Source organism: Vicugna pacos, chromosome 20 (assembly GCF_048564905.1).
Source record: "Vicugna pacos chromosome 20, VicPac4, whole genome shotgun sequence".
NCBI lineage: Eukaryota > Metazoa > Chordata > Mammalia > Artiodactyla > Camelidae > Vicugna > Vicugna pacos.
The window spans coordinates 15,976,294-16,002,354 of record NC_133006.1 but is presented as its reverse complement, the minus strand read 5'-3'; the positions used below and the strand labels follow the sequence as shown (position 1 = coordinate 16,002,354).

The 26,061-nt window shown below is 49.7% G+C and overlaps 3 protein-coding genes across 5 annotated transcripts in view; 1 reads left to right on the top strand and 2 right to left on the bottom strand.

Moving 5' to 3' along the window:
• Positions 1-297: 297 nt before the first annotated feature.
• On the top strand, positions 298-22,644 carry BYSL (bystin like). 2 transcript variants are annotated; one of them, XM_072945018.1, is made up of 9 exons: positions 298-1,320; positions 8,510-8,562; positions 12,313-13,453; positions 16,565-16,721; positions 18,879-19,017; positions 19,319-19,452; positions 20,034-20,194; positions 20,299-20,401; positions 20,851-22,644. In XM_072945018.1, exons 3-9 carry the CDS (start codon positions 13,186-13,188, stop codon positions 21,194-21,196), a joined length of 1,308 nt encoding a protein of 435 aa, XP_072801119.1. In that variant the 5' UTR covers positions 298-1,320; positions 8,510-8,562; positions 12,313-13,185; the 3' UTR covers positions 21,197-22,644. The 2 variants fall into 2 exon arrangements, with proteins under 2 accessions (XP_072801119.1, XP_072801120.1); XM_072945019.1 differs by lacking the exon at positions 298-1,320 and adding an exon at positions 6,439-6,570.
• MED20 (mediator complex subunit 20) lies at positions 2,604-12,785 on the bottom strand. Its single transcript, XM_006202013.4, has 4 exons — positions 12,662-12,785; positions 10,165-10,319; positions 6,195-6,448; positions 2,604-4,542 (listed from the first exon to the last, which is right to left on the bottom strand). Exons 1-4 carry the CDS (start codon positions 12,673-12,675, stop codon positions 4,327-4,329), a joined length of 639 nt encoding a protein of 212 aa, XP_006202075.1. The 5' UTR covers positions 12,676-12,785; the 3' UTR covers positions 2,604-4,326.
• Positions 22,645-22,941: 297 nt separating the features above from the next.
• CCND3 (cyclin D3) overlaps positions 22,942-26,061 on the bottom strand; it is a 76,864-nt gene continuing 73,744 nt past the window's right edge. For both annotated transcript variants that reach the window (XM_015237444.3, XM_006202009.4), the window contains exons 3-5: positions 25,260-25,419; positions 24,567-24,703; positions 22,942-24,118 (exon numbers count right to left, since the gene is read on the bottom strand). In XM_015237444.3, coding sequence (XP_015092930.1) covers positions 23,951-24,118; positions 24,567-24,703; positions 25,260-25,419 — 465 coding nt within the window. In that variant the 3' untranslated portion in view covers positions 22,942-23,950. The remainder of the gene's footprint in view (positions 24,119-24,566; positions 24,704-25,259; positions 25,420-26,061) is intronic.

The following is a 26,061-nucleotide window of genomic DNA, read 5'->3' as shown; positions in this document are numbered from 1 at the left end:
GAGACTCCTGTCCCCGCCTCCGAGTCTCAGAATGGGCTCCCTGGCCGTCGCGTCCTCCCCGGTCCCCGTTCCCCCCACCCCCTAGAGCTACCCTCTTTGCTGCCTCCCCACCTCCTACACCCCCTCCTCCGACCCCCCTCTATTTACCGCCATCATCAGCACGCGCGAGCTGTCACCAGGGCGCGAGACAACCGAACACGGCCCCGCCCCCGTCCGCCCATTGGCCCGCCCGCCGGAGCCCCGCCCCCGGGCCCCGCATTGCGCCAACGGCGCAGCGCTGGGCCGCGACCCCGCACAGACATCCTCTCCGAGGGTTCACGCGGCGGCCGCCAAATTTAGGGTCAGCCACCGACGCGCGGCCGATTTGAGCCTGGCGTAAGGGGCGGCGGCGTAGAGGGCCGTTGTGAATCGCCGGTCGAAGTTTGGTTGAAGCACAGGATGGTAAATAAGAAGGTTTCCAGACAAAGAGACCCTTAAAGGTACAGAGTCTTACGGCTGTCCCTCCTCCTTAAAGGGCCAGAGACTCACCCGAGCCCATCTCCACCCCCTTCTCCCCAGCCCATCAGCCCGCGGAACAGTAAAGGAATTTTACAACGGCTCCTCGCACTCCTTTTGGAGCTCCTTTAACATCTCTTCCCACTCCCGAGGGGGTAAAACCTTCCTCACTATCCAGTCTGTTTTTTTTTTCTGTTAAAAGACTTTATTTTTGACTGTCCGAAAGAAGCAGCCTCCGAACTGTGGAGTTTCCTGAGGCAACGTTTGCAAAAGTTACTTTAGGCTCCCAGGCGGGTGAGCACACGTCTTTTGCCACTGATGGCCCAGGCGGGATTTTGCTGTTTTATGGAAATCCCCCAAGGAACTGGTTCGCAGCAGTAAACTGAAGAAGTTCAACAGATGGTGGGGATGGAGACCCCAGGCAACGAACTGCGGGCTATTTCCACAAGTCTTCTCTGCCTCAGAAAAGGCTTCCTTCCCAAGCAGCCTTTCGGGGTGCACTGTCCTGACATAACTTGCAGGGCAGGCAGTGGGGCGGGGTGACGTTCCCCCAAAGAAGACCAACACTGTTACATCACCCAACCCCAATCCAAGACCGAAAAAGGTAAAAGGCTTAAATTTGAACACAAGGGCAAGGAAAAGAAATAAACATGCATCACCAGCTACACTGGCTCAAGGCTACACACTTGTAAATATGAAATACAGAAGCAAGAAAAGTCAAAGAACAACAACAAATAAAATAGGAAGCGGGGAAGAGCATGTGCATGTGTACCACTAGCATGAAACTACTATGCCTGGAGCCAAGCCTGTGAAACATTTCCAAAGGTAACTAACTTAAACATTTTAAAGACGTTTGATTGAAGGAGAGGCCTGAGATGGATTGGTTTGATGAGAAATTGCTATGTGGCTCAAGAGCTCAGAGTTAAACCTAAAATTTAGCATCCCCTTTGTTGTCTAACACCTTAACAGAATTTTCTTTAAGGCATTCTTATCTTACACTGTAACTCCTTAATTACTCCCCAACCCTTCAAGAAAATTCTTGGAAAAAAGATTGTATCTTACTCGATGCTATTTCCCTAACAAAGTGCCTAACACATAATTGGTGCTTTTTTGAGTGGATTTTTGGAGACACTTGAGACTTCTGAAGGGGTGCTCTCAAAACAGCAATCCAGGGGGGAAAGATTCCAAGTGCTCTGAGCATGTGTTAGACCAGTAGTTCTCAAAGTGTGTCCTGTGGAGCCCTGATGTCCCTGCAGACTTTTTTTTTATGGCGGAGGAGGGTGTCCCCCTGAAATCAAAACTATTTTCATAGTAAGACATTATTTGCCTTTGTCACTGTGATGACATTTGCATTAATGATACAAAAGTAACTAAAGGTAAAATTGTTGCTGCCTTAAGACAAATTGAGGCAATGGCACTGAATTGTACTAGCAGTCAAGGTATTCTTCACTGCCACCTATTCACAGGAAAAAGTAATACCTGTTTCACTTTAAGGAAGTCCTGGATGAAGTTTTTATTAAAATAAAAACTATTTGTTTTATGTAAGAACATATTTTTTTCAATAATACTATTCTATGTGAGTAAGTGGATGTAGGCATAAAGCACTTCTGTTCCTTACCTAAACACAATGTTTTTCTCGAGGAAAAGCACTTGTGCAATTTTCCTGAATTTTGGGCCGAATTAGCAATTTATGGAATACCATGGGGCAGACCTGGGGGTAGGGAGGAGTGGTCAGTCTGGAGGTGGTCCCTCAGTGGAGCAGTGACATGAATACACAATGGAGGAAATGGGACTACTTGGTACTCAAGATCTGAGAAAAGCAAGTAGGAGGCAGCATGGGAATGGGGTACAGAGAACCAGGACAGCACAGGAGACACAGAGGGAAGGCACAGCACAGAAGGAAGGAGCAGGAACTACCAATGGATACTATTTTTTAGTTTTTAGGAATCCCTCCTTGTAATGCATAAGTCTGGAGTCACATTTACTGTATATTTTCCAGAATACCTTATATTCAAAATGCTGTCTCATCTCATAAAAGATTTGAGGCAGCCTACAGAAAAATAATAAATAGATAAATCTGGACAAGAGCAAACATAAGTCAGAAGGCCAAAAACATAAAAAATCTTTGCATTTTATTGGGTATAAATAATATTGATGACATACCTCAAATTAAAAAAGTAAAAACAAAACAAAGAAATAAACAAAGTAGGCGGAGGTTGAGGAGTGAGAATAAAAAATGCAGATGACAAGTTCCACAGTTACAAAGTTGAACTGCCAGCCAGAGCTAAAAGGGAAACCTGACGACTACCTGCTTCTTGTTATAGATTTAGATCTGAGCCGTTAGATCAGAAAACAATTTCTCTTTAGGTGCCTTCACTGGGGGACAGTATCCTTGAGGACAACACTGCGGTATGTACATTAACATGTTTCCTAAGACCACCTCTGACTGTACCTCAATGTTAGCCTGACTGAACATTTCTGCAGCTGGAGTGGGGTGGGCAGGTGATGCAGGTCCAATGAGCAGCTTGGAGGCTCAGATGAGACAAGGAGAAAGAGCTCAGGAAACCATGACGCACAGTCAACTGTCTAACCCTAAACTCTGGTGTAGAACAGGAGAGGATGTGAGGCCAAGACTTAGGCCCGGGGTGCGGAACTGACTTCCCAGTATGACTAACCCAGCTAAAGTGGCTCTGGCATCAGCCCTTTCCCAATCCAACTCATGACCAAATGGCTTAATTTCAAGGTTATTCTCTGCAAAATAATAGCCAAGAACATTCTTAGGCACATCCATTCAGCTCCGTATAGCAGAGGCTATTAACTGGGCTCTCGTGCCCTCACACCCATTGTCGCCTTCATCTTTTAGTTACAGAACCCCCAGGGTTGTAACCGGGCACACAATCACCCAAAAAAGAGGCTCTACGTCCCACAGTCCACTTCAGTAAAGTGTGGCCAGAATGATTCGAGCAACTCCAGGTCATATCCTTAAAAAAAGAAACTGCTTTCTCTCTTTCCCCGGTGGAATGTGGACATGGAACTGATGAGTCGGCTTTGACTCACCCAAGGACAACACCCCAAGGGTGGCTAAACAAGACAGAAGGAAACCGACTTCCTGACGACCTTGTAGAGTTAAATCTGCCTTGGACCATCTGATTACCTTTATACTTTTAGAAAACAGAAAAGTAAACTTCTAAGAGCCTCAGTACTTCAGGTGCTCCTTGTTACAGCAGCTTAGCCTGTGGCTTAGTACAAGTCACAACAGAATAGAAAATGTCCAGAGGATGACCTCAGAGGACTCAGGCAACACCCAAGAAAAGTCAACCCACAAGCCACTTCAGCTCAACCAGTCAGAAAATCATAGCCATCACATTAGCTGTGCCTCCTCCTTCTCCACATCCTTTGAGCAGAGGGAAAGGCCTTTATTACAGCACAACCCAAACACAACACGCAGCCCGTCCACCGTGGGCCTAGGCCACATTCTCAGCAGTCGGTGATACAGCCTGCTTTCCCCGCTGACGTTAGGAGGGACACCCCCAGCCTACCTTTTCCCCTAAAGCAGGAAAGCTCGAAACTTCTCTCTTCATAATTACCATTCTTGAGGACAGGCCAAGTCCAGCAAGGTGAAGGGTGAAAACAGCTGTTGGAGGGCTGTGTGGGAGGGTCAGGGGAGATAGTCCGGAGCCCCAGAACAGGAGCCAAAGCTGTTAACTGGAGAGGGAGGGAATCCTTCCTGGCTGCCCTGGGCCTCTGGGGTCCAGGGGCCTGAGGGTGCAGCACCTGCTCCTCCTGTGCAGTCCCTCTGGCGACAGAGCTCAGCCGGGCAGCTGCCAGTCACTAACGAATCCCCGCCACTGGCACCTGCTGCTGCTTGCGGATCTTGTTGAAGAGTTCCATGTACTGGACCATGGTGTCTGCCGGGCTGTAGACCGCGTCGTGCCTGTTCCCAAACACTGCTGGAGCCCCTGGCGTGTGGCTGCCGAGAAAACTCTGCAGGAACTCGAGCAGGAGGTTCCAGCAGTCACTAGCTACCACACAGGGGCCATACTCCACCTGGGGACCGAAAGAACAGAGAAGGTGAGTGAGGGCAAGGACGGGTCATCAGAGTCTCTTGCACCTCTTGCCCCCGTTCCCATCTTCCCCAGCCCTGAGCCAAAGACACACACCTTCCAGCATAGTGCTGCTCCACAGGAAATATCCACTCAACACCAGCGACTGGATGCACCCAGCTTCATTCCCTTTAGGCGCCGACATTCTCATCTTGGGGTTATCAACCCACAGTGCAACCCACAAGACCCAGAGGCAGATCAAGACCACTTTTGATTATGTCAGAACTATATAGTTCTAGCTATGCTAGGTGAAGATTCATGGAGAGCTCAGGAAAATTCTGAGAGAGAAAATGAAGAGCAGGAGAAAGTGTGGGGGTGTGTGAGGGTGTGTGTGCGCGCTGGGAGGGGGTCAGTAGAGGGCAAAGTAGACATATGCTCATTAAGTCACCTCAAGACCAAACATTACTTCCAAGGTAGATCCAGCCTCAGCTCTGACACTAAGGGATCATTTCTCAACCCACATGACAGGGGCCAAAGCATACACATCCTAGGCTTTCTCATTCTTGTCTCCTGATTTTTCACTGAAGAGATGGTGAGGGAAATTACTGGTAATCAGGAGAAACAAGTAAAGAAACAGTTAGGGTGTGTTTGTACCAGAAAGTTGGAAATGTGGAGTATAAACAAACGGGGTTCCCAGTGGTCTCGGCAAATGCCAGGTGTATCACAAATGAGCAGGGTCAGGGAATCTTGGCCCTAGAGGTCCCTGGAGTTTCACTGCAGTAATTACCACTAATGCCCTTTTCTCCACCTGGGACGCTTTTCAGAATTTAACTATCCCCACGTCTCTACATTTTAAGTCCCTCCTTAAATGCTACTCCTGCAGGAGGCATCACAATTGTCCCCAAACTCAGCAGTGCTCTTTGGCCTAAATTCCCAGAGCAATCCGTGCCTCTTTTATGGCATCTCTTACAGACAAAGTTCAAACACAGTTTGTGTTTTGGGGCCTTGCTCTCTTACTAAATTGTAAGTTTTCAAAACGCAGGCCTTGTAGCTTACTTATTTTTTTTATCTCACACGGTGCTGGGACCACGGTTGACTGCAGACTCTCACTGCTCCCAGAGCCGGCTATTGCCACACTCCCTCTGCCATTTTCAATATATACCTCAAAGATGAAGTCATCACTCACACCCCTTTCCACCACAAGAGAAAGTGGACAGCATGTCGAAAGGAAAGGCACATCTTTGCTCCACAACTTGAGACTACCTTAGCGCATACTAAGGAGAGGGGTGTGGACACAGGATTTAGGGGCCACCTCCCCAAAGTGAACTGCACTGAAAAGTCGCCCTGGTCTGCTCCAGTCCGTCCTGTGATGGGTGACTGTCCCTGCACATCATAATTTACCTGCCCTCCTCATCTCTACTGAGCCAGCCTTCCTAAGCTTTCTGCCTGCTGTGAACCTTGCTTCTCGTTCCCATCCTGGGCTAGAGAGTCCCTACCTGATTAAAGAAAGTGTAAAGGGCGACGCAGGGAGAGGACGGGCAGCTGCTCTGCAGACAGGACCCAGGTAGCTAGAAACATTTGTTCGCACTCAGAGGCGGTGGGGATCTTTTAGAGCCACCCTTCAGCACATCTGCCCCTACTTCACTGAGGCCTTACCTCCACGGAGATGCCCCGGGCACTGGGCCCCATTGTGACTGTGCCCACCTTCACCAGGAAGTCACAATACTGGTAACGGGTGCCCCGGGTCTCAATCTTGCTGGCCTTGGCACTCTGGAAAAAGCCCTTGAGCTTCACCATGAGCACATCAAAGTTGGTGTCGGCAATAAGGCAAGGGCCGTTCTCAAAGAGGGCGAAGCAGCTCAGAGGGTACTCGGAATTGTGCATCACGTACATCAGCTTCCCGGCCTGACCTGCAAGGGACGGAGATCCTTCTCAGCATTAAGAACTCTGTCAGCAAACCCCGGAAGAGGGTCCAATGCACCGAATGAGGCCAAGCGGCAATCCAGCGTTGCCTCAGCAGTCCTGGGGAGAGGTGGGGGGACCCCCGCACCAACAGCCTTTTCTAGAGAGGGAGGGAGACTTAGAGCAGGCGAGGCGGCATGTGGTAAATAAAACACACTCAGCCCGACAGAAGAAGGTGAGGGGCACACAGGGAACTTGAACAGTGTTGATAATGGTTTAATCAAGTTGAGTGATCAGCTCACAGATGGATGATTGATTAATAACTCACACAGACTTTACATATGGTCTTTTGCACAGTCATATATTACATAATAAGAACAATGAAAGTAGCGGCTTGTGAGCATACCAAATGAAGCAGCTGCTCTCTTTCTGTCCATCCCTGCCTTCCTTAGCCTCCACCCTCTTTGAAACATAGGACGCAGCCCCATGGAAGGGGCAAAGGGGAGTGTGCGAGCATGAGGTGGAAAGGTAGGCCAGAGCCAGGCTGTGATGTCTTCCACACCCAAGCTTAGACTTCATCCTGAAGGCAGTGGGGAGCCCTGGGAGAATTTTATGACATCTAGCCGACTTGGAAAGCAAGCAGCACAGCCACAGCAGAAAGAACTTTGGATCTAGAATCAGAAGATCCAGTTTCAAATCCCAATTTACCCCTTCCAGCCTCTGAGAAGTGAGTGTTTTCTCACTGATTACTGTAGGTTTCCTACAAGAAGGAAGGAAAGCCATATATATTCAGGTTAGTGGAAAATAGAAGGTAAAAAAAAAAAAAAGGAAAGCAAGTTCTTTCACTACAAGAGTTAACGGACTGCTGCAATTCCAAATATTTGTTAAGTACTTAAACTATCCCCAGCACTGCGCTAGCGTCTAAGAGGCATACAAGTGGAGTATGTAGCCCCTGGCCTCAAGAAACTGACAATCTCACTAAAAATAAGCAAAAACTGTTTTAAAAGATAATAAAACAAAAGTGCTTGCCTGGGATAGATCGGAGTTTTTTGGAAGGAAGGGAAGACTTCAGGGAAGGAAGGGATCCAAGCGGACAAGAGTCAGTGGGAAACACTTTCATGGGAAAAAACAGGTCCTGGACTTCAGATTCTAATCTGAAGAGGGTAGGATTCAGACAGGGATGAGAGGGGAGCGATGAGAGTGAGGAGACTGGATGCTCTCCAGTGTCCCTGAGGGCCTGGGTGGACACATCACCTGTCTGCCTCCCAGCCTCCCAGTGCTCCCGTGACCACCTTCTCTTCTCAGCTGTGGCCCCTGCAAACTGCAGACACAGGCAGTTATAAGTCCTGCAGGCTGGCCTGGAATGGGACCCAGTGCCACCACCCCGGCCCTCCTGGCACCTTTGGCAAGAGCTGCAGGCAGCAGTGCCCCCACTGCCGGCCTGGGGAGGCCTGTTAGCCAGACACCAGGCAGTGTCAGCGCTATGACCCTGGCTGGCTGCAGCCCAAGTGAGGGGGCCTGGCCCGCTTGGGATGGGGTAAACCTTCTCTCTGGAGCCTCACCCCAGCTGCTCCCTCCGGGATAGCTGCCCCTCCCCCAGCGCACACAATCACCAGGCTCTGTGGGCCTCCTCCTGCTGAAGACTGAGGGGTGAGAGGGCCTCTATCTGTGCTGCCACTTCCTGAACACAGCAGGCTCCGTGCCAGCCTTCCCCACACTCTCCTGACCGCCTGCAGCAAATTCACACCTTTCACCTGCTAGATCCAGCTCAAAACATTTTGACCCTCCAGTAAAAAGACACCCAAAGCTGATCTGCCACTCTGTCCCGGTGCAGACTCACTGTGATTACAGACTTAACTCATACTGTGTGAGTCTGTGGGTGTTCTTACTGTCACGAAAATATTTTGCAAGTCAACTAAGGTTTTTGCTCTGAGACCAGCAGCACCACCACCACCACCTGGGAACCTGTTAGAAACGCAAATTATCCACCCCACACCAACAGCTTCAGAAACTATAGGGATGTGGCCCACCTATCTGTGTGTTAACAAACCCTCCCTCCCTTCCTCCAGGTGATGCTAATGCCAGTCAGTGTGAGAACTTCTGATCTAAAGGCACAGAGCCGGTAAGCAGCAGAACGGGAATTCCAATCCAGACCTCCTGACCTCCTTCCATTCTACCCCACTGTCTGCCTCAAAGGTGGTGTTTCCCCAACTAGACTGTAACTTGTTGAAAGTAAAGGGCCCATCAGGAAAAGAGCCCAGGCCAAGGAATTTTGCAAAAGCAGCATGCCAGCTTTTATCTACACACAGGTGTTTTGTTTTCCAAGTGCTTTCATAACCATTATCTCTTTTGATTCCTGTGTTCTTCCTATTGAAGGCAAAAGAAAAATACTGTAGTTTTACTGATGATGAAATTCAGTAAAGCTCTCAGCTACCATTTATTTCATATTTGTTCTATGACAACCTCAGTTCTGAGTGCTTTGCATGTACTAACTTATTTAATTAGCACAATCACCCCAGGAGGTAAGTACTGTGATTATCTTCATTTTGCAGATAAGAGAACTGTATTGGGAAGGGTGCCAAAACACAGCCCACAGTTTCAGTAGAGGGGGTTTAATACAGGGAAGGAAGTACAGGAGGTGGAAAAACTGAAAAAATGAAGGGAATGGTAAAACCACCAAAAGATTAGCAACCCGTGGAGCCACAACCATCCCTGAGGCTGGAAGGAAAAAGAGAAGATGTGCTATTATTAGAGCCAGGAACAAGGGCTGCTTAACAGGAGCTCCAACCAAGGAAGAGACAAAGCCACAGCCAGAGACACTCCCCAAAGCAGGGGGAGAGGGAGAGAGACTGGGGTCTCTCTTCCATCCTCAATCTTCCCCAGTGCCTGTCACTGGTGAAAGATAACTAAAAGGGGAACTGGCAAATGTGGTTTGCAAGAGAAGTGCAGGGAATGCTTCTCTGGGGAAACAGGCAAGTGACCAACAGTCATAGGTTGCGGGAATCACCTAAAGTTGCAGTTAGCTGTGGCAGAGCCAGGACTCAGCTATTTGATTCCATGATCTAGGCTTTTGGTCACTGTGCCATGGAACTGTCCACAGTCAAGCTACAGCAGAGACAAGACTAAAAGAACCCAGATTCCCTAACTCCTATCCAAAGATCCTCTTTACCTTCCTACCACCACCCCTCACAGCCCATCTTACCTCAAAAGACATTTATAACAAAAGTTGATCACTGATCAAGGTTATGCTAATGAGGAAGCCAAGGCCACTGGCTGGGTGGGAGAAACAGGAAGCCTTTCTACAGAAAGCTCCAAAACCTCTAAAGCTCCAAAAGAATCATATACAAAGACTGCTGAGCCTAAAAGGAGTCTATCAAACCGTAGAGTGCATAAAGTTCACCTGCGGGGCTAACTGGTTACCAGTCAGTCGGTAAGTAGAGCCAGGAACCTGCACCTTTAACAAGTAACCCACATGATTCTGAAGCAATTAATTAGTCAGTCACCATCACACTAAGAAACACTGCTTTAAAAGTGCAAAGTGCAAAAATACTACAACACAGGCCCAGTCTAAGAGATGAAGTCGAGAATTAATGAATTCAGAAACACAACTGCCACACGTCCAAGAATACCACCCTCAGCAAGAGCAGAAAGATTTCAATGAACAGGAACATCTATCAACCCCAAACCGGATTCCAGCCACCCCACATACCCATCTCTCACTGACCTTGGCTGCCAAGGGTAGAGGCAGCTGTGTGGTAGGTCTCACAGTCCACACAAAATGTTCCTTGCTTCTCTGCTCCAAGCATTTCCAGTTTCCGGGTGAGGAGTTCCACGGTCTGCTGGACACTCTTGCCCTCGGCCACGGGCATCTGGGACACACTGGAAGGGAAAGGACCAAATTGTCAGTATCCAGAGACACCAGCGCACTCACTGAGCCTTGAGTTACCTTAGACACCACCTAGCCTGACCCCTTCATTTTAAAGATGAGGAAATAGAGGCCCACAGTCCCGGAGAGCGCCGCTAAGAACTGGAACACGGACTCAGGGACCCTCACACCAGTGCAGCATTTCCCGAGTGTGGCATGTGTGCCAACATTCAAGAGATTTTAGGTGGCACAGACTAAGCACTCAATAACACTAAGTTGTATAACGAGAGAGGGCTTTCCTTTGTGTTCCTTTCAGTTCTGACTACATCAAGGAGGAAGCTTCAGTTTGGGGTTGTTATGTTTTTACCAGATCCCTAACATTTGAACGTTAGCTGTCCAGCACAGTAGCCACAAGCTACGTGTGGCTATTTAAACTTAAATGAATAAAACAAATTATATTAAAATTTCAGTGCCACAGCTGCACTACCCACATTTCAAGGGCTCGACAGCCCCATGTGCCTGGGGGCTGGGGTACTAGATGTGGTGACACAGCACATTTCCATCAATGTATAAAGTCCTAAGACATAGTCCTAGGATGAAGGATAAGGCAAGCTCAAGTTTATAATCTTTGGGAGTGAGAGGCAACAGTATGTTTCAGAATTTAATCAAAACAATGAAACAAAAGGTTATTTCCAAGATTTCCTTCTATGGTAAGTGAAACTGGCTTCTCCTTCACAATAGGAGATAACAATCACCAAGCACCAACCATGTGCCGGGCAGTGTCCAAAGGCTTTTAGGTGAATTAATTCTGAATCCTCACATCAGCCCTGTAAGATATACTATTATTATCTCATTACAAATGAGAAAACTTAAGTACAGAGGGGGTTGAATAAGTTGCACAAGGTCACACAGCTTGGTGTTGTTTAGTCAAGATTCAAAGCCATATGAGCTGGCTCCATGTCTGTGCTCTTAACCACTCGACCAGACTATGTCCCAAGGGATATATAGTTGTCTGTTAAAATGCTTTTTAAGAAAAAGAAATAGAATTAAAAGAAAACATTAATAAGTAATCATTCAAGTGGTATGTCGCTACATAAAAACCATAAAGACAGTCATACGTAACTGAATTTTGGGAGACACTACATTACTTTATGATCAATCATAATCAACTAAATGAAGATATAAAGAGTCCTACTGTTGCTAAAAATTGTCATTACTCTCCACCAGAAAAAGCACTAACAAGCAATTATGATGCTGATATGCCTTATTTTGAAATATAAAAGAATCCCTAAGGTGATGCTACTGAGGTCAGAAGTCTTAGGAGTCTGGAAAAGTTGAGAAAGGTCCCAACAGAGAGCCTTTTCCCTCTGTCTGCCTTCTGTTATTGAAAGAACAGGGGCTTCCAGGCTTCCACACCCCTGCGTAGCAAACTTTTCATTCTCATCCCTCATATCCCCTTTACACTAGAGGACTTTGAAGGAGGCTCATGATGTCAAGTGTAGGGAGCAAATGTGCAGTCACTGACAAACGTGCGAGACCTGGGCTATATATAGAGGGGTTCCCACAGGCTCTTATATGAGAAGCCTGCAGCTACTGACTTCAGATATCCTGGCATCTAGCCCTCTCTGACTGGAAAGATGCTCACGATGTTTTTTTTAAAGCCCTGAAATCTAGCATTTTGGAACTAATGCTTCCAAAAGCATTTGGCCCATACCTTTCCCTGCCACCCTGACTTACAACATATTAGAGGGAATAACTCCGTACAAACTAAACCAACTGTGTAATTAAACATAGTAGGAAGCAGGTCCTGAAGAGGAGATATGCTTGGAATCCCAAACTCCTAATTCCCAATAGATTTTCTCCCCTTCTAGACCCAAGATCTTAAACACCCAAACCAGAACCACATACAGGCTGGTCTAAATGCATTTGGCGGCTGTAGGGAGGGGCAAGTGAAAACCTAAAGAAGATACTGAATGTCTCTTTGTTGCCTATCCCCCACCCATCCAGCCCTGCCTGCAGTTCTGACATCCTATTTCCGATCCTAAAGTTCTACCCCGAGGATATTACGGCCTCACGAGCAGGAAAATGTACCAAGAAAAAAAGAAAGGAAGTACACGACCATTAATGGATTCTTAAGATAAAACCGTTTAACCTGCCGCCTTCCAGCAGGAAGGAGGCATGTCTCCGCGGGAAAAGGCTCGCAGATTCTGCAACCCTCACGGTGGCCCTCTCAACCCAAACATTCCGAGGACATCTTGCTCAGCTCCCGGGGGAAGGCGGGCCCTGGTCCCGATCTTCCTTCTGAGGACCCTTCACGACCCCATGCCCCGTCCCGCCAAATCCCTTGCAGTCCTACCAAGTCACTCCCATGGTGGAGGATGGCAAGATCAAACAGCTGAAACGCAGTACTCTCCCGCAGCCCAGACTTGGTGAAGCCACCTACTTAATGCAAGCTTCGGTGGGGGGAGGCGCTCCGGAAATAACGTAAAACCAGAGCGCCCAGTCGACACGCCCACGAGGGAAGGGGGCGTGTCTGGGCGCCTCCAGTGACGTCACTGCCCGACTCGCTTCTCGGGGAATTCCCACTTGGCTGGGCACACTGGGCCTTGATCCAGGAAGCTAGGGAAGCGTGGCTCGGACTGCCACCACTTAGAGAAGCCAACGTTAAATGCAATGAGTCTATTCTGAAATCCAGCTCTAGGAACTGTGAGCTCTTTTAGGAGGTGGGGCGGTGCTGGTGGTACTTTCGGCCTCCGAACGCGAGAGGGCGTTGTGCTCCCCGTGTGGCCTCTTGGGCACTTGGAGTTCACTGAGCAAGCGCACTCAGGGCTCTTCCTTCGTCCCCACGTGTGTAACTTCCCGGCAACGTTTTCAAGTAAAATGCCCAAATTCAAGGCGGCCCGCGGGGCCGGGAGCCAGGAAAAGCATGCGCCCTTGGCCGAGCAAATCTTGGCTGGGGACGCGGTTCGGGCAGGGGCCCGGGAAAAGCGGCGCGGTCGCGGAACCGGAGAAGAGGAGGAAGAGTACGTTGGGCCGCGGCTGACCCGACGGATTTTGCAGCAAGCGCGGCAGCAGCAGGAAGAGCTCGAGGCCGAGCATGGGACTGCGGACAGGCCTGCGGCGCCGCGGGAGCGCACTACGCGGCTGGGTGAGTGGTGGGGGTGGGTGCGAGGAAGAGGGTGGGTAGTCGGGGTGGACAGCTGAAAGGTGTCCGGTAGGGGAATAACTTGAAATATTTTTTAAAAGAGGGGGGCATTACGTATTACACCCTTGCAGAGGTATGAATGAGAGACCCAGCCCTGGGGCGGATTTATGGTGGTCAGAGCCCTCCACGCCCACTCCTACTTTTAGGCACTCGCTTTCAGGCAGCCCCGAGGTTAGGCCAACAGGAAGTGATCGCTAACGTCAATAAGTTCTAGCATTTATCCTTTTGTTCTATAATTATTTGATGATATGTCTACCACGTACATACCACTATGCTAGGAATTTAGATGTTTTAGGTAAAGAAGTAAGCAAGATAGACGGGTACCTGATTTCAGGATCTTGAAATCCACACCAAGAGAGAGACAAATAGACAATTTGAATAATACACTCCGTGAGAAAGTGCAGTTTCTCTGATAACAATAGCATTAGTGTTGGGGGTCAGGCTTCCCAGATTACACGACCTTTGTGCTGAGACCTGAAAAGTGGGGGGTGCCCTGAGCAGAAAGAACAGTAGTGTTTAGGGAGAGGGATTAATTAAAAGATGGTCAATTTTTTCTTAACACGCTGGGAGTTTTGACCTCCAGGTTGCTTAATCCATTTCTCAGAGCTCATCTTTCATTTGTCCTGTGAGCAGTGTTCACAGCTGAACACTAGCCTCCTGTATCTTTACTTGGCTTCTAACTGTTTTACTACTTCCTCACCTTAGTATTCTCTGCTGGCTCCTTTTGTTCCCAACCTCTTAACGGTGCAGTGCCATAGGGTTCAGTCCTCTGACCTCTTCTGTTCCTTTCTGTTTACTGCTCTGATGCTGTCATCAGTTTCAAGGTTTAAATACCATGAGTGGTAACTGCTTCTAAGTTCATATTCTAGCCCTGACCTTTTTTATGAAACCCAAATTCTTACATTTCAGCTGCCTATTTGGCATCTCCAATTTGAAGTCTAATAGACGTCTCAAATTTAATATGTCTGGAACAGAAATCCTGCTCCAGATCTGCTCCCCCCAGCTTTCTGCCTCATTCTCAATTACTGCCATGATATCCTTCCATTTATTTGCTCAAGACAGAAACTTCAGGCTCCCCTCCTCTTCATTCCACTTCTGATCTATTAGGAAATCCTGTTGATTTAATCTTAAAAATATGTTTGGAATCAGACTACTTCTCACCACCTTAGAACACCACCATCCTGTTCAGGCCATGGTGATCTCCCACCTGAATGATTACAATAGCCCCCTAATTAGTAACCCATACCCACTACAGTCCACTCAACTCAACAGCTTGTGGATTACAGTGGTCTACGAAGGCCTATATGCCGTGCCCCTGTTGCCAGTCTGACCTCTTCTCCCACTTTCCCTTTGCCCTCTTCACTCCAGCCATACAGGCCTCATTGTTCCTTAAACATGGCAAGTTAGGGCCTTTGCCCTGGTGGTACCTTCTGTCTTCATACGCCTGTAGATTTCCTCCCTCCATTCTTCCCCTTCTCAGAGAGGCCTACCCTGACCATTCTGTTAAATGCAACACCCCCACGCTGTCTCCACACTCCCAACTTCTCTACTCTGCCATATATGTTTTTCCATAGCACTTTTTTTTTAACCTAATGTGTATTATATTACTTTATTGTCTGTCTCCTCCATTAGAATGTAAGCTCTATAAGGACAAAATGTTTTTGTCTCTCTTGTTAGCTAATATAGCTCCAGTGCCTAGAACAGTGCCTCACGTAGAGCAGGCACTCAGTGTTTGCTGAATGAATGATGGTGAGGTAGGTAGGAACCAGATCTACAAAAGATGTGGAGGCCATGCCCAGGATTAAAAGCTGCCCTAAGGACAGTGGGAGACTGCTGGAGAATACGGAGAACAGTTAGGGGATTGTCAAATTAATCCAGGCAAGAGATGATACTGACCTGGGCTTCGACAGGGCTGTGAAGGCTTTGAGAAATTCTGTGAAGTACAGTCGAATAGGACTTAGTAATTGATTGGGTGCTGGGAGTAGGGGCAGGGGACAAGGCAGGCCTGCCGCCCAGGGTCTGGCTTAAAGTTGGCTGGTTGGTGGTGCCATTTACTTGGATGTGGAACACAGTGAGTAGTGTAGACCTGTGAGGGAAAGGGAGTGAGTTTGGCTGATGACAGGTGATGGTTGAAGTGCCTTTGTAGAGGAGAAGCTGGAGTTAGGGTCTGGAGCCAAGGGAGATCCACCTACAGGCGCATCCTTGGGAGTTACTAGCATGTAGAGACAAAACGCCTGGCTTGTGTACCCCTCCCAACCTTATGTAGCTTTTGGCACACTGCCTCTCTTCCTAATGACCTGCTCATGTGGTAACACTTTATTTCCCCACTGAGATTATTACATCCCTTCCCAGGTGCTCAGCCAGCTGTAGCCTTCCAGTAATCAGTTACTCAGATGGGTTTGTCCATTGAAATCTCAACTCCACTCCCTAGCCTCTACCCATCTAGTCTTATTTCTTGCCACTGCCTAACAGACAAGCCCTCTTGCCAGTGTTGTTACCTGGGTCTGGAACACACCCCTCCAGCTCCCATACTGCCTGTCCAGAGCCTAACCATCTGCAGCACTCATCACCTGAGTCCCTTCTGTGGTATAAACCGTCTCCACCATTTTAGCATATAGCCAAGCCCCGCCATGTGTGCAGAAGAGAGAAGAATGCACATCTAGACCCAGGCAGCCTGCCTTAGGCAAGTCACTTTTCTGTTCTTCAGCATGCACATCTGAAAGTGGGTATAGCAGTACCTACTTCCTGGGGGTGTGATGATAATAGTGTTTAGAACAGTTCGTGCCACATAACTGAGTATAATTGTTAATTATTATTTATTACTATCACTGTCTCATTGGTTCATATGTATAAATTCTGTTTCTCAAGCAAGATTGTACACTCATGGGGACCAGCAGATAGCATGTGCATCATGTGTCTCACCACACACGTCTGTTGTCTGTTACAAGTATGTATAAGACCAGGACCATATACATGGTGGTTAAAGTTAAATTAACCTCTGGATTCCTCACCCACTGCTTGCCATGCTCACCTGTTTCATCATCCCTCTTCCAGGTCCAGGAATGCCACAGGATGGATCAGATGACGAGGAGTGGCCCACCCTGGAGAAAGCTGCCACAATGACAGGGCCAGACTACCATGCAGAGGTGGCTGTGGACCCTGAGGATGAGCGTGCCATTGAGATATTCATGAACAAGAACCCTCCTGCCAGGTAAGGCTGGCACAGCCTGCGATTTGGGAGAGCGGGTCCCAGCAGCAACTTTATAGGGAACAACCTCATACTCAGAGAAGCGTATGTCCTGGCAGTTTTGATTCCCTACCTTTGAGAAGGGCCTGAGCGTTGCCATTTGTGGGGCTCTTGTTGGGGTCTGCCTTGAGAAAAGTGGCCCATCCTCAAAGGACCACTCTAAGTGAGAATGACCCAGACTCAAAATACCTCCTCCTCCTCTGGCCACCTGACTTAGAGCTGCCTGGATTACCTGGGGAGACAGCTTCAGGTCCTCATTCTGTCTCTGGGAGACCCGTCCTGTTGCGTTTGTTCTTGCTATGCTCAGTTTTCTTAGTGGTAAGCTCAATTTCCTTGGCCAGATCCCTTTCATACTCTGAGCTTCATTTTATACAGGGTTTTCCAGCCTCAGCACTGCTGGCATTTGGGGCTGAATAATTCTTTTTGGTTGAGGCTGTCCTGTGCAATGTAGGGTATTTAGCAGCATCCCTGACGTGTACCCACTAGATACCAGCAGTGACCTTCTCCCCAGTTGTGACACCCAAAAGTGTCTCTAGACATTGCCAAATGTCCCCTGGGAGGCAAAAATCACCCCAAGTTAGAACCGCTGATTTATTCTCATCTGTAGTTAAGTGCTAGGTCCAAAACATGCAGGCTTTTAAGTTCCTGTGGTCAAACTCCTGAGCCCATGGGTTTTGGCCCAGGGAAAGGGAATCAGGGATAAAGTCCCTCAGTCAGTTCATCTTGACCCTGCGATATTAGCATGACATTGCTTTTGGTTCTTCAGGCTGTTTGGGATTAGTGCACCGGTCATTGCTAATAATACTGTGAAAAGACAGTGTTAAGTTCTGTGGCAGCAAACTTGAGAGGCAAAATGAAGAAATGAGCCCCTTTCCCAGACTGATGCCCAGCAGCTGGAGTAGATGTCATAGAGTGTGTGCTTGTCCCACCAGAGAGCCTTCAGGTTCTCACTCAGGTTTGTGACTCCTCTCTGACTGCTCATTCTGACAACCTGGCAGAATGGTTTTCCAGCTTGTTGTCAATAAAGGAATAAAGCTCCTAGGAACAGGTACTCCTGACAGTCTTGAGAAGTGGCAGCTGGCATCCTCAGAGAGCAAGCTAGACCCACCTGAATTAGCAGTCAAAGGCCATTTAGTCTGGGGGCACGTACATACTGTAAAGTACCTGAACTTCAGACCCTGAAAGAGCAGGCTTTGACTCTTTCCTCCACTTGAGAGCTGTGGGACCTTGGGTGAGTTCCTGACCTCTCTGAGTGTCAGTTCCCAGGTCTGAACAAGGGGAATAACCACACCTCGCACAGGTGTCGCACAGACAATGTGAGAGAACATCTGGAAAGTCCTGCCCTCTGAAAACGGGAGCCGCTTTCCAAAGACTTTGGTAGCCCCTGAAGATGCCATTATTACGCCAAGGCCCAATGTAACAATAATTCTGAATCATCACAATCAGATTATGTTTGATATACTGTTTAAGGAGGCTGAGAAAAATAGGTCATTGATTTCCTATTTCCATTAATTTTAATGAATTAAAATGGGGGAAAGTTGGTGCCATAGTCTCTCCCTTACGATCCCAGCTGCTGGTGATCTTGGTATATGACTGAAGTGTGTCTGGCCCTCTGGAGAGGTCAGCGCAGGACTTTGTAATTGGAGAGACCTCAGCATATCAGCGGTGGGTGTGTTCACGGTTGGCAGCAGTGATTACGCAGTTGTTCTGTACCAGCAGTCACATACAGACATTAACTCATTTAATCCTCATGTTAACTTTACGAGGGCAGGTAGTTTGTTACTCCTGTCTTACATGTGAGGAAAGTGAGGCATAGAGAGACAGAGTAGCATGCCCAGGGTCACATAGGGAGCGGAGAAGCCGGGATTTGAACCCAGGCGGACTGACTTCAGAGTCCAGGTTCCTAGCCTCCACACAGCTGTCAGCTTCGTCCTGAGCTGAATGACTCCCCTGTCCTCTGTGCTCTGCAGAGACTCTTTGGTAGGCGGTTGGGCCCAGAAGGGGACTGAGGCATCCCAGCCAGATCGCAGGTTTATCGGTGCTCACGGGGGACCATGGGGGCGCTGAGAGTCCTGGACTGTGAGTGCGGCACTTACGCCCTCTTCCCTCCTCTCATCCCAGGCGCACCCTGGCTGACATCATCATGGAGAAGCTGACTGAGAAGCAGACGGAGGTCGAGACGGTCATGTCTGAGGTGTCAGGCTTCCCTCTGCCCCAGCTGGACCCCCGGGTCCTGGAGGTCTACCGAGGGGTCCGGGAGGTAAGAGTCATGATGGGACACCCTCACAGGGGCTGTGGGGGCCCACGTCTTGTAGAAACAAGGCCTGGTGGCTGAGAGTGGGCTCAGGGTCAGAGTGCACGGCTTCGGGTTCCTGCTCTGCTGCCTGCTGACTCTGGTCTCTCTGGTCCCTGGAGAATGAGGCTGATGGCAGCATCTCCTTCCAGGCTTGTTGTGAGGATTGAGTGAGCTAATGTATGAGAGGCACCCAGACAAATACCTGGCGCGTGGCACCTGGCAAGCAGCATGTGTTAATGACGATGAGTTTTGTTCTCATCCCCAGGTGTTGTCCAAGTACCGCAGTGGGAAACTGCCCAAGGCGTTTAAGATCATCCCTGCCCTGTCCAACTGGGAGCAAATCCTCTACGTCACAGAGCCCGAGGCCTGGACCGCAGCTGCCATGTACCAAGCCACGAGGTAGAGAAGATGGGGGATCAGGGCAGCCTTGGCTCTGCAGGGAAGGGCTGGGTGTGAGAAGTACGGGCTCTCCCTCCTTTTGCCGTTACATCCCAGCTCTGCCCTCAGAGCTCTGTTCTGTGCTTCTCCATGTCACCATTTTCTTGTTTGCTGTTTTGGGGCCAAGACCCTGTTAAAAATCTCCTTTGATGAGGTCCTAGGGGAGAGGCTCCCAACTATGGGGATACCACCCTGGGGTGTCAGGGTGGCCTCAGAGGTTGGTGGCTCCCTTAGTGTGCATGGGTGACAGCAGGGTAGAGGGGACCCCTGATGGAGACAGGGAGGTAAACAGCTGTGTTCCTGTCTTGTTTGGGAGAGTTCCGGCTCACCCAGAGACGACAGTGTTTTCACCCTGTTTGGGTATGTCTCACAGCCCCTCCTGTTCCCTCTCTAATCTGTTCCCTCTCTAATCTGACCGGGCTGTTGCATGCAGCTCATTCCCACATGCCCTTCGTCTCCGGCATGTACTGTCCACAGCGATATTTAAAGGGTGACTACCAGGTAACCTATGATCTCCCCCCACTTCCCTCCAAAAACACTAGGATTTTCGCCTCTAACCTAAAGGAACGTATGGCCCAGCGCTTCTACAACCTGGTGCTTCTCCCCCGGGTGCGAGACGACATTGCTGAATACAAACGACTCAACTTCCACCTCTACATGGCCCTCAAGAAGGCTCTGTTCAAGCCTGGAGCCTGGTTTAAAGGTGGGAGCCCAGGAGGCGGTTAAGAGAGAGAGAGGTTGAGCCCCGACAGTACCTCCTTTATCTCACCCTGGGCTCAGAGTGACTGTCCCTCTGCCCTTCCCCAGGGATCCTGATCCCGCTGTGCGAGTCGGGCACCTGTACCCTCCGGGAAGCCATCATCGTAGGTAGCATCATCACCAAATGCTCCATCCCGGTGCTGCATTCCAGGTAGTGTTGGTGAGGGTGGAGGGAGTGGTGGGGGAACAGAGTAGGGAAGGACCTAAGCATAGCCTGAATTTGTGGCTCATTTAAGCCAGTGGGTATATCATTACTCCACAAGAATGTCAGTCCTCCAGGAACAGGCTCCCAGGGCCTGGCACATGGTAGATGCTCAGTAAATAGTTGTGTGAATGAATGGGGAACATGGGAAGAAAGTATGTCAGGAGTGGCGATCTCAGGGCATTTGGACATATTCTAGTCGGATACTGAGACCAGCAGTCTGCACCAGAGGTAGGGATTTGGCTTGACTCAGCATAGGGCTGGTAACTGGAGTCCGGCAGGTGTAAGACTGAGTGGGTGAGAAGAATGGAGGAGACTTCCCCTTTAGGAATAGCAGAGTGTGAGGGCTGGAAGAGAAGGCAGAGAATTTTCCTCCAGCGTCTCCCCCCCACCCCCAGCGCAGCCATGCTGAAGATTGCAGAGATGGAGTACAGCGGTGCCAACAGCATCTTCCTGCGGCTGCTACTGGATAAGAAGTACGCGCTGCCCTACCGGGTGCTGGACGCCCTGGTCTTCCACTTCCTAGGCTTCCGAACGGAGAAGCGTGAGCTGCCCGTGCTTTGGCACCAGTGCCTCCTGACTTTGGTCCAGCGCTATAAGGCAGACCTGGCCACGGAGCAGAAAGAGGCCCTCCTGGAACTGCTCCGGCTGCAGCCCCATCCCCAACTGTCTCCAGAGATCAGGCGTGAGCTTCAGAGTGCCGTCCCTCGAGATGTAGAAGATGTTCCTGCCACCATGGAGTGAGGAAGTGACACTTGTCCTCGTCTGAGGGGTGGGCATGGGAGGACACCAGGATTCCTGTTGGTGACTAAAAGTGACACTGAGCCTTTCCAGCTGAAGACCCAGTTGAGGGCTGTGAGAGGTCACGGGCATCTGACTCTCCAGCACCTGTCAGGGAGGCCCAAGTCTGGCTGGCTCCTCCTTCCATTCTGGGCCTGCATCCCTGCTCAGTTCTGGGATCTGACTTGAGATGCCACACCCTAGCACTCCCAGGTCCCAGCTGGGGGTTGGAATAGGTACTTTTTCTCAGGCTTTTGTCACTCGGTCACTGGAATGTGGATAAAAACAAAAGGTGGGTATTTATTGAACTTCAGTGTTTTGATGTGATGGATGGAGATCTTTCTGCTTGCCCTCTATAGCTGGAGGTGGGCACTACTGCCTTGCTCTGTGTAGGAGTAGATTCTTAAGCGATTTACATGGGATCCCCACCCTTCTTATTCTGCAAGTTTGTTTCTCTAAGCGGGACCTTTCCTCTGCATTCCCCTGACACAGGCTACTTTGCAAGAATGCCAGCAGTCAAGAGATTGTTCAAGGTAGTCTCAGCTGTGGATGGAAGAGCTAGGAGAAGGCCCCCAGAGGAAAGTGGAGATAGAAGCCTGAAAGGTTAGGCCCAGGAATGACTGGATCCAGGGTCACCACCAGACCAGTTCCCTTTCTAAGTTTCTTAGCTAATGAAAGTTTTAGCCCGGGGGTTGGCAGATGAGGGTCAAATGTCCCTTTCCTTATGGCCTGTGAGCTAAGAATGATTTTTATATTTTTAAATGGTTGGGGAAATTGAACAGTATTTTGTGATAGGTGAAAATTATATGAAATTCAGATTTTAGTGTCCATAAAGTTTTATTAGGACACAGCCACGCCCCCACCCCCACCCCCGTTTACATGTTTTCTGTGGCCACTCTGATGTTAACAGCAGCAGAGGTGGGTACAATCTGGCTAGAACCTTTGTTGTTTGGGAAGAATTTGATCATAAGGCAAATTTCACGTTTAAAAGATTTGGGGGGGTAATTAGGTTTATCTATTTATTTACTTTTGGTGGAGGTACCAGGACTTCATGCACTTTACCACTGAGCTATATACCCCCTGCCCAAATTTCACATTTATATGCAGTTTTGTCTTTGAGAAACACTAGATGAGAGCAGGAGACTGTACCCCGCTGAGCCAAGCCAGAGAACACACAAAATGCAGGTACCTCCAACAAGTACCAGTTATTCGTTCACCTTGTGGGTTGGGAGCCACACCCACATCTGGCATTACAACCCACCTCCCACATCCTTCCGACCTCTGCTTCCACAAGCAAACTTCAGGTGTTTGTTTTTCAAGATGAAGGGCCATATTTATTGTAGTATGTGTTTCTTAACCATTTAATATGTACAAATGGCTATCCTCTTTCTTTTAAAAAAATGTGTCACTCATTAAGATTTTGAGTATTGTTCCTCAAGCCCCATTTTCCCCTTGAGCCCTGTGGTTTTTATTGTGCAATTTTGCATGGTGCAGTGATTTTTAGGAACGTGCACGTCACATTATAATGCAGAACTGACTATATCTGGGGCAGAGACCATAGGGCCCACAAGGCCTAAAGTATTTACTGGTCCTTTATAGAAAAGGCTTGACAACCCCTGCTTAAGACCATTGATTTCTGCCTTCTTTACCCTATGCAGTCCAGAAATAGGTTTTTGCCCATCCCATCATTCCAATCCAAGAAGCCAAAGCCAGTTTTATTCCAGAATCTTTATTAAGGTAGCATGATGGTCCTGAGCCACCAGCCTGGACCTTGTGGCCTCAGGAAAGACCTGTGTCAACAGGGCTTCTGCCCCCCTCTCCAGACAGGGAGCTCAGTCACCTCCAGGTCATCCCTGCTTCATCCCCCACCCTGGAGGACCGGGCAGAGGACCAAAGGGAGAGGAGGGCACGGCCCCACCGCAGGCTGTAGCAGCTCCTCGGCCACACAGGTCCTCCAGCCAGTAGCAGAGGGGAGGGATGCAGCAACCACCAGGGTCACCACCACTTTTGGGGTAAATGGGCCCCACCACACCCTCTTATACTCAAAGCAATTAATAAATTAAAACAACCTCTTCCTTCGGCAGTGCCCCTCCCCCCCTTCCCCTCAATCACACAGGAGAAGCTGAGCAGAAAGCAAAGCAAGGAGGTTGGTTCCTGCCCCTCGGACAGAGGCCAGGCCCCTCCCTCTAGGAGCAGCTGTGAGCACGGATTATGCAGGGGCCTCCAAGTGCCTTGAGAAGAGATGTCCAGATTCTCCTCACACATGTCTAGAACATCTGAGGATTCTTCAGAAAGACCCCAATCTAAATGTAGTAACTAGAAGGTGTAACACCTTTACAAGGCACCAGGGCATTTTGGCAGTTGAGAGCCCCAGGGATAAGGGAGCTCCCAAAACGATTGCTGGTACGGGTACTTTACCAACTTCAATTTCATCTCTGGTCAGCCTCAGCCTGGCCCATCCCCAGCTAGAATGGGAAGGAGCTGACCTGGTTAGATGCAGGGAGAAAGAGTCGTCTGGCCGCTAGATGCAGCTGGATGGTCCCCTTAGTGCACACTGCAGGGATAGGTAGGACCTGACCCCTTCGGCTCACAAGGGGTGAGTAAGGAGGAGCCCCCTCAGGCTTCAGATGTGGCGTGGTTCCTTCCTGCTGGCAGGGAGGGGGGTGGCAGTGTCCCCTCCTCTGCTGTCGGAGGCCACTCGAGGGGGCCTCTCTGGTGCTACAGGTGGATGGCTGTGACATCTGTGGGAGTACTGGTCTGGCTGGGCCCCTGGCTGCTGGAGCCCCTGGGGGCTTTGGGCGCTGGGCTGGGGGAGGTCTGGGCGGCTTCCCTGAGGCTCTCCCTGAGGGCAGCTTCAATCTGCTCCTGACAGGCCCGCAGGCAGTCCTAGGAACGGGGGAACAGTGAGGAAGGTGCACTTCCTTCCCCCCATAGCATCTGGCAACAGGTACAGGAGGACGCCTCCCAGCACACAGGGAAGTCTGGGGAGGTTAGGCCACAGCCCAACCCCAGGAATCAGCCTTCAATTCTCAGAAACTGGCAAGAGGATGTGGCAAGAGGGTGTGAGAGCAGCCAGGCATCTGACACCGAATGCCCTACCACCCCCACTCCTGCACACCATTTGGTAAGAAAAGGGTACCCAGGGACGGTGACCTTCAGCCCACCCAAGATGCTCTTCTCCAGACCAAGGCAGGAGATAAAAGGCCACAGAAGCCCTAAGGGCGGGGAACTTGAAATCAGGAGTGGGGACCAGATTAGGGATGGATCGCTCCCTCTGCTGGAGGCTCAGGGAATAGCTTTGCCTTGTGAACCGAGGCCACTGCCCAGCACTCACCACTTCAGTGCCCGTGATCCCTGCCAGCAGCTCCGTGAGCTCGTCCCCAGATGTGGAGCAGGCACCCAGGCCTTGCACTGCAGCCCCAATGCTGCCCGTAGCGATCATGGATGGCGGGTACATGGCAAAGGTGTAATCTTGGAAAGATGAAGAGGGAACCATGAGGTAAGGAAGATTTCAAGGATAACAACCAGCGTGTACCTTCTATTCCCCAGAAAGTGCCCAGGAGTATGAACAGAGCAGCGGTGTACTGGAAATTGCCGACAGTGAGTGGTGCAAGACAGCAGCAGGGGCAAGAGGCAGGAAAGGAGGGCTCTCCTAGACAGGGTCGGGGTCAGAGTGGCCTGTCCATAAGTGATCTTGGCCAGTGACCAGGGAGTGAGTCTCACCCCAGTGTGGACACAAAATTAGGGTTAAGAGAACAGAGTCTGCTCCCAACTTAGTCACTGTGAGACCCTGGGCTAGTTCCTCTCTAAGTACTTGGTGTCCACACCAGCATACCGGGGTGTGGGGTGTCTCTGAGATCCCATACAACTCTATGTTCTGCTGCTTTTCTGTATTGAGGCTAGGGGCTGACAGTATAATTTTTACAAATAAAATTTGAGAAGAGTATAAACCACAGTCTCCTAGTTACCCCTCACCCTTCCAAGTCTGGTTTCCCCAGCTTGGCAAAAATGTGTGTAGGATTCTTACCTGTAGCACAGAGGGCCAGAAAAGTCTGGGCGTGCTTTTTGACCAAGGCCTGTCGATCACGGGGCAGAGAGAGCCGGTGCAGAATCAGGGCCAGGAAGTCATGGGCAATCACCGCGGCCAGGTCCCACTTGAGCTTCCCCAGGACCAGCACCTCCCAGTCCTGGAGGTTGAGGAAGAGGGTGGGGTCAGTGGCTAAAGGGAAGGGGAGAGAGTAAAACGAAGTCTCACGGTGAAGGAAGCCCATCGTACTTGAAGATCAGGACTGGAATACTGCTTGAGTTGAGGGACTGGCACTGTGGAATGGGGAGTCCAGGGCAAGGAAGAAGTGGGGGCACTTGCTTTGAGCATCTACTGATTATTTCCTATGTACCAAAACCACATGCTTCATGTGGATTCCTCTCTTAATCCTGCTGGTTTATCTTTTGGAGGCCAATAATCCAGGCCACCCCCTGATGTCCTCTGAGCACCTCTCCAGCCAGGGCTGAAAGACAAGACTGCAGCAGCAGATACCACCAGCATCACCATGCACTTGAGGCTCCTCTAGTGTTAAGCAGAAAGACTCCATAAGCCCAAGGATTTGTGAGAGGGGGATCACCACCAGCCTCTCCCCTAACTCAGCATCCTAGCCAAGTCCACACCTTTTGAAGAAATTGGGGAGAGCATGAGGCCACGCCTCCTGTGACACAGCCACTGAGCCAACCCTGAGGTTCCTCAAAGTGGAGGTTGCCCAACCCAACCCACATCCCCTTGGTGGGACATCAGGGGTGGGTCCTGAGATGGAGCACCCTACTCCACCTATCTG

Bases quoted from the DNA above. Each gene is read 5' to 3' on its own strand.
- MED20 (XM_006202013.4), bottom strand. The intron at 6,449-10,164 runs GTCAGTGAGAGA...CGTCCCTTGCAG, and splicing joins CTCTACCCTTGGCAGCCAAG to GTCAGGCCGGGAAGCTGATG. The intron at 4,543-6,194 runs GTAAGGCCTCAG...TTCGGTCCCCAG, and splicing joins CCCGGGGCATCTCCGTGGAG to GTGGAGTATGGCCCCTGTGT.
- BYSL (XM_072945018.1), top strand. From the start codon at position 13,186: ATGCCCAAATTCAAGGCGGCCCGCGGGGCCGGGAGCCAGGAAAAGCAT. The intron at 13,454-16,564 runs GTGAGTGGTGGG...TCCCTCTTCCAG, and splicing joins GGAGCGCACTACGCGGCTGG to GTCCAGGAATGCCACAGGAT. The intron at 20,195-20,298 runs GTGGGAGCCCAG...GCCCTTCCCCAG, and splicing joins GCCTGGAGCCTGGTTTAAAG to GGATCCTGATCCCGCTGTGC.